At 44.1% G+C, this 7,253-nt stretch overlaps 1 protein-coding gene across 1 annotated transcript in view; it reads left to right on the top strand.

Moving 5' to 3' along the window:
• The window catches only part of LOC119426449 (organic solute transporter subunit alpha-like), a 13,479-nt gene extending 12,086 nt beyond the window's left edge, over positions 1 to 1,393 (top strand). The window contains exon 6 of the mRNA XM_037694010.1: positions 1,325 to 1,393. Coding sequence (XP_037549938.1) covers positions 1,325 to 1,393 — 69 coding nt within the window. The remainder of the gene's footprint in view (positions 1 to 1,324) is intronic.
• The last annotated feature ends 5,860 nt before the right edge of the window (positions 1,394 to 7,253 follow it).

Below are 7,253 nucleotides of genomic sequence, written 5' to 3'. Positions count from 1 at the left end.
TATATATATATATATATATATATATATATATATATATATATATATATGTGATGTTATTGCCAGTTGTTCAGTGTTATTTATCAAGAGTTCAGTAATCCGACAGCTTGTGGATAATAACTGTCCTTTATTTTTGTACACGATGGCAGACTCCTGTATCGTCTGCCTGAGGGTAGTAGATGGAAGAGTCTTTGTGCTGGGTGGGCGTGGTCCTTCATGATGCTGCGTGCTTTGCGCAGACATCGGCTGTGCTACATGTCCTGGATGGTGTGGAGACTGCTACCAGTGATGTCCTCTGCTGTTTGCACCACCCTCTGTAGAGTTTTCCGGCTCTGGCTGGTGCAGTTCCTGTACCACCCTGTGATGCAGCTTGTCAGCAGGCGCTCAGTGGTGCACCTATAAAAGTTGGTGAGGATGCAGGTGTTCGTACCAAAGGAAGTAGAGTCTCGTTTATTTGGTTTATTTGGTCTGGTTTATTTTCGGTTTTTATTTTTGTCAGTAGTGGACCCTCCTGGGTCTTCTTCCATGGAGCCCATCATGACTCAAAATGTGACTGATGGTGGGAACAGGAAGTGGCCTACCTTGATTGTAGAATTCAGCTCAAGTGGTTCAGATGGTTTCCTTTGCTCTTTTTCTACCATCTGTCCATTTGATCGACCTGGGGTTGCGTTTCCTCTTGCATCCACATCGTGGGAGGATGCTCACAGCTCCATGAACCTTCTACTTTTCATAATATTGCCAGCTGTGGTCAGAGGAACAGGGCGCTGCTTGGAGATGGTCTCAGCTATTTGCTCCCTTTAAATCAACTGAATGGATGAAGCTTGAAGGCACCTGCGATGCTAATCATGTCAAACACGTAGTTTGAAACACGATTATAAGGCAAAGATTATTAATCTCTTTAAGGCGCTGACACATCCGTCCATTTTATTTAAATAAATAAATGTTTTTGTTTTATGTTTTGTTTACTCCATCATATACATGAGACTATGGCATTTCACGAGAAACTGAGCATTGCTTCAAGGAGCTGTAAGGGAACCAACAACATGTTAAGATCCACCGAGCGCTTCTTGCACCTAAATGACAAACGGACAACAGATGAGCTGAATCTCAGGCGTCCACTCCAAACCAGGGTGCCTCTGGTCTCCAAAAAACATGAGGATAGAGGAGAAAATGAAGACGAGGACGAAGATGGGAGGGTGTGCTTGTGGACGGGGGGGGGGGGGGGGGGGTAAGAGCAGCAAGCCGAGCAGATCAAAGAAAATAACATGGGAGAGGATATGAGTGCTTTGAGAAGTAATATAACCGAGATAGCATCTGTTTTCCGTAGCATGCAGGAGGCTCGAGACAAGCCCAGGAAAGAGACAACGGAGAGCGGGTGCACTTTAGCCGAGGATAAGACCGAACACAAATGGGTTATTAGGAAGCCCTCAAAGTCAGATGTGGCCAACATTAAAGCGTCTCTTTTGAAATGATCCACGGCTGGAGATGGAGGGGCTTTAGATGATGCTCGCAGTGATTAATAAATAATACGGGAGATGATTTTAAGGGCAGGGTGTCTACTTGAGCAGGTCCGTATTTTGTTTTAAAAGGAGATGAACGAAAGAAAAACACTAAATGTCATCATTGCACGCTGCAGGAGAACTTACCAAACCCCCAGGAGAACTTTTTATTACAAAAAGTTTAGAGTTGAACCGTTTGGTCAAACTTTCAAAATAACATTATGGTTGATTTCATGTTAGCATGTGTGTTAAATGACCCTCAGCTACTACCACTCCAGATTCTAGATCAGAATCTAGAAAACTGACTGGATCACAGCCACTTTTGTGTTTTCTAAAGTCAATTGGCTATAGCAGCCATCTTGGATTGTGTTGGCTCCAAATGTTATTCAGTTCAAAGATTCAAGGACTCAAGGTTCTTCAGTGTCGTTCACATCACGAGGTGGAATGAAACGATGTACACAGGGTCCCAGTTACATCCAACAAAAATACAACTTGTAAAGAAAAACAAGGCTGTCGCGATAAACAATAAATCAATTATTCGCATGATAAATGAAAAGTATCTACCTCATTTTCATTTATCGTTTCTTCGTGTCTCTCGTTCTACTGAAGATGACAAAGGGCTCAGCTCCGGTGATCTTCACTGACCCCTCCCTTTCGCTTTAAAATCCATTTTAATTGTCCAAAATCGCGTTTTCGGATTGTTAAAAGTAGCTAAGCTACGAGCTAAGCTAAAAAGGCCGACTTCGGGGGGGAAAAACCTCTGTCTTGTTGAAGCTCTAAAATTCACGGTTGAAATCCGTGCCTTTGTCTAAAAAGTTGTTTTTCTTTGCAAAAAGAAGCAGAGAACTTTTTTTAACTGTTTTTTTCATTAAAAGCTTTGTGTGAAAAATGCTAAAGAGCTCAAACCACACCGAGCGTCCGCCATTTTGAGAACCGAAAAACATGAAGGAGAGACAGCCCATGTCACGTCAAGGGGCCTCCCTTCCATTTTTCTTAAAGAGACACGCTGCTCGCTCCCTCGCTATCCATCCTTCGATTCAAACAATCTTATACTACCATCCGCTGGTCAAAAAAAAGGCACTACACACAAAATTAACCAACATTTCTTCTTAAATTTGACAATTACTAATTATTGTCAAATTTCAAACAATATTATCGTTTATCGCAATAATTTCTGAGACAATTAATCGCCCAGTAAAATCTGCTATTGTGACAGGCCTAAGAAAAACAGTAGTAAGATCCAAGACATGAACTAAGAACACACTAAGCACTAGTAGTACAAAAACAATGCGCCAAACAACAGCAGCACGAACTTGAGTCTGTGTGAGCAGATGAGGATGAATGAGTCAGAGTCAGAGTTTCTTTATTGTCATTCGCACCTCATGTGGTACATGTGGTGGAGCGAAATTATGTACACAGGGTCCCAGTTACATCAACAATAAAATGTATAAGAAAAACAGTAATAACATCTAAGATATGAACTAAGGAAAACATCAACTAAATATACACTAAGCACTCATAACATAAAACATTGAACATCAGCACAAACATGAACATGAGTCTGTGAGCAGATGTGCACGCATGAACACCTCAACATTTAAACAGATCAGCAGCAACATGAAACAGATCAGCAGCAACATGATATGGTTTTTCACAGTAATTATTCTGGTTAGAGATTCATGAGTCTAACAGCCTCAGGGTAGAAGCTGTTCCTCAGTCTAGTGGTTCTACACTTAATGCTCCTCAACCTCCTTCCTGAGGGGAGTGGGGCAAAAAGTGTGTGTGCTGGGTGAGTGGGGTCCTTCATGATGCAGGTGGCCCTCTTCCTGCATCTGGAGGTGTAGATGTCTGTGATGGGGGGGAGGCTGATTCCGACAGATTTCTGTGCAGCCTTCACCACTCTCTGCAAAGCTTTTCTTTCTGCAGCTGTGCAGCCTCCATGCCACACATTGATGCTCGAGCACAGGATGCTCTCCACTGCACACCTGTAGAAGGAGGTGAGGACTGAGCTTCCCAGACCAGCTCGCCTCAGCCGTCTGAGGAAGTAGAGTCTCTGATGAGCTTTCTTGATCAGGCTGGTGGTGTTGTTGCTCCAGCTGAGGTTGTCATTCATGTGTACACCCAAGTACTTGTAGCTGGAGACCACTTCCACCGCAGATCCTCTTATGTTCAGTGGGGTGTAGGTGTTTTTGTTCCTTCTGAAGTCCACAATCATCTCCTTTGTCTTCTTCACATTGATGTGAAGGTTATTCTCTTTGCACCAGCTCTCCAGGTGTTCCACCTCTTGCCTGTAGCTGGACTCATCATTGTTTGTGATGCATCCCACCACCGCTGTATCATCTGCAAACTTTACAATGTGACAGCCTGGATGGGTAGCTGCACAATCATACGTGAGCAGAGTAAACAGGAGGGGACTCAACACACATCCCTGAGGAGAGCCAGTGCTGAGGGTTATGGTGGAGGAGGAGAGGTTGTGGATCCTCACTAACTGTGGTCTGTTTGTTAAAAAGTCTAGTACCCAGTTGCAGATGGAGGGGCTTAGTCCTAGTGTGGATAGTTTGTCCATCAGGGTTTGGGGGATCATGGTGTTGAAGGCGGATGTGAAGTCCACAAAGAGCATACGGACGTAAGAGTTTTTCTGCTCCAGGTGGTTGAGTGCAGTGTGGACCACAGAGGAGATTGCATCCTCTGTTGATCGGTTCTCATGGTATGCATACTGATGAGGGTCCTCGTTGATGTTGATGGTTGTTTTGATGCGAGTCATGACCAGTTTTTCGAAGCATTTAGCGACTATCGGGGTGAGGGCCACTGGCCGATAGTCATTCAGACCAGTCACTGTATGAATGAACACAGCAACATGAAATAATCAGCATCATGGATAGTCAGCAGCACAAATCAACCTCCAAGTGACATCACAGTGACTTTTTATAGTAATTTTCAAAGTGATAATCCTGACTAGGGATTCGTGAGTCTATACAGCCTCAGGGTAGAAGCTGTTCCTCAGTCTAGTGGTTCTGCACTCAATGCTCCTCAACCTCCTTCCTGAGGAGAGAGGGGCAAAAAGTGTGTGTGTGCTGGGTGAGTGAGGTCCTTCATGATGCAGGTGGTCCTCTTCCTGCATCTGGAGGTGTAGATATCGGTGATGGTGGCGAGGCTGACTCCAACATCTTCTGTGCAGCCTTCACCACTCTCTGCAGAGCTTCCATTTCTGCAGCTGTGCAGCCTCCATGCCACACGTTGATGCTGGAGCACAGGATGCTCTCCACTCAGTTCAGTTGGCTGTGGCAGCCATGTTGAGTCAGACCGACTTCAAAACTTGATCAGTTGTAGCTTCTCCTCAAAATTATTGCAATCTGCAAGTTTTATTAGAATCCATCCAGTGATTTATGACATATTTTGCTAACACTACAATCAAACGAGCGCCGATGTGAATAAACAACAACATCTTTGCTGATGTATAACAAAGAAATGTTAAAACTATCGGTCCAAACGAACGTGCACGTTCAGCTGCCTTCAGGCTCAGGCCTCCCCTGCAAAAGAGATCTGTGATCTCAATGGGATTTTCTGGTTTAATAAAGGTTATTAATAAATAATCTTTAAGATAAAAACACACAATGGTTAAAAAAAAAGTTAAAATTTGAGGCTCTGTTCAGGTTTCTGACTGTTTTTCCATTTACAAAGAAAAAAAATAGTCCTACGTCTCTCTCTTTGAAAAGCCTCCTAGAAATCAAATAATGTCCTTCCTGATTCGTACAGCGAATTGGATCCAGACTTCACTGGTTCGAAACTCTTCCTCCCTCCCTCCCTCTCTCCGTTTCCTTCCTCCAGCTGCTTTATTTATTGCAGGTCCGGTAGCCTTCTGCAAAGCCATTACTGGCAAATATGTACCTTTTTGAATAATCAATAAATAATTATTTTATTATTTAAAAGGCTGGTGTGTGAAAATGAAATGAGTTTTATTATATAAATCTTTCAAGCGTGATGAACGGGTGCACTTGTAAAGTTGGACGGGGGGGGGGGGGGGGGTGTTCGGATGGGCCCGCCGAGCTCGTTCGACATGAAAGGTCGTAAATATGACAGTTGTGTCTCTTTGGGACTGTCAGCAGGAGTGCACGGGGCGTTGGGGGGAAAGGGGATTGTAAATTCAGAGAGATTAATTAACCTGTGCATTTGCAATCCAGCCCTGCATCCTTCTTTTTTTGTACAGCGCTGCCCATATTTGATGAAAGGTGAGGGACCCGGCCGCAGTCGGCCCGGGAAGTCTCGACGGCTCATTCCAAATGAGTTATTAACAGAATTTTTTGAATAGATGGAAAAATTGTAGCCTGGCCATTTAGTGTCATAAAGGCAGGGTTGGCGAGGCGGCAGGGGCCTCCCAGGGACAGGAGGCAATACCATTACAATCAAATCTGAGATGGAAGAGGGATTGAGCTGTCCGTTCTGAATTTTTATATTGTCGGAGGGCTGGGGAGGAAATAATGCCGTCCTGGAGTGTATTAACCTCTGGCTGGGGGAGCGAGGACGAAGGCAAGCCAAGGGAGCGATTTGAGATTGGACAGCGGGGATAAAGAGGAGGGAGGAGGGGAAGGAAGGGGCCAGACAGAGTTTCATGACTTCTACTGGGGAAGAGGGAGCGAGGCAGGGATATGAGACGACCAAGAGCCAGAGCAGGAACAGAGAACGCTGGGAAAGAAATAATGCAATAAGGAAGAGAGGCGTGGAATGGGAAGGATGTGGAAGCAAGAGGAGCGCTGGTTGTGGGAAAAAAATGAAGGTGAAAGAAGAACCCCTAACGGGACCGTGGCAGTGAAGAGCCCTGCAGTGGAACGAGAAACACTGTTGAAAACGTGTGCATTAAAGTTTTCCATACCGATTCAGCTTTCCACAAGTATTTAAATAACAAGCACAGTAGTCCCTCGCTACTTCGCGGTTCGTTTGTCGCGGACTCGCACCATCGTGGTTTTTCAAAATAAGATTGGACATGACGCACAGTTGACCGACGATCACGATCGGCACGGACGTTTTATTTGAAATTAATCATTTTAAATATTTAACGCCCGCTCCACATTTGTGCAGCCCAGAACTGCAGAGTAAACTTCCTGCTGCAGCTGATCAGCTGTTCTCCGTGCAGAGCGGAGAAGTGGGCGTGGCCAAGCGCGCTTGCAGGTGGCAAAGAGCAGTGGAGGCAGGGAGCTGAAATCATGACATTCTGAGCCCTTTTAGAGCCTTTAGAAACATTATTTAAAATACTGCAAGAGTGTGGGAAGGGTTTAAAACACCTTAATATATAAATACTAAAATAAACTACTACTTAGTACTTGTACTACTACTCCTACTTCGCGGTTTTTCACTTATCGCGGGTCTTCAGGGTACGGAACCCCCGTGATAAACGAGTTACTACTGTAAAGACTAATATGACACTGAACAAACTTTTCTGCACTGATGTTTATCTTGATTTGTAAAACTTGGGCCGTTTGATTATTGTTTGCTTGACTGGTCAGGAAAGAGTTGTTGTTCATTCATGCATTCAACCTTTATTTAGACAAGTAAATCCCATTGAGCCTCGAGTAAGTGTGCGTCTAGAGAATGATAACTTTATAACTTAATTTCCATCCATTTTTTTTTATACATTTTTCCCCATCAAAGTCCAGATCCTAAGAAAATAATCTGTTGAACTTTGTGAACTTTGTATTGTTTTAGTGACAGCTGGTGCTAAAGAGCTGCAGAACTGTGGCCTGTTTGCTTACTATATATATA

The sequence above is a fragment of the Nematolebias whitei genome, chromosome 20 (assembly GCF_014905685.2).
Source record: "Nematolebias whitei isolate Nwh7 chromosome 20, NemWhi1, whole genome shotgun sequence".
Taxonomy (NCBI): domain Eukaryota; kingdom Metazoa; phylum Chordata; class Actinopteri; order Cyprinodontiformes; family Rivulidae; genus Nematolebias; species Nematolebias whitei.
This window is presented reverse-complemented; position numbering and strand designations above follow the sequence as displayed.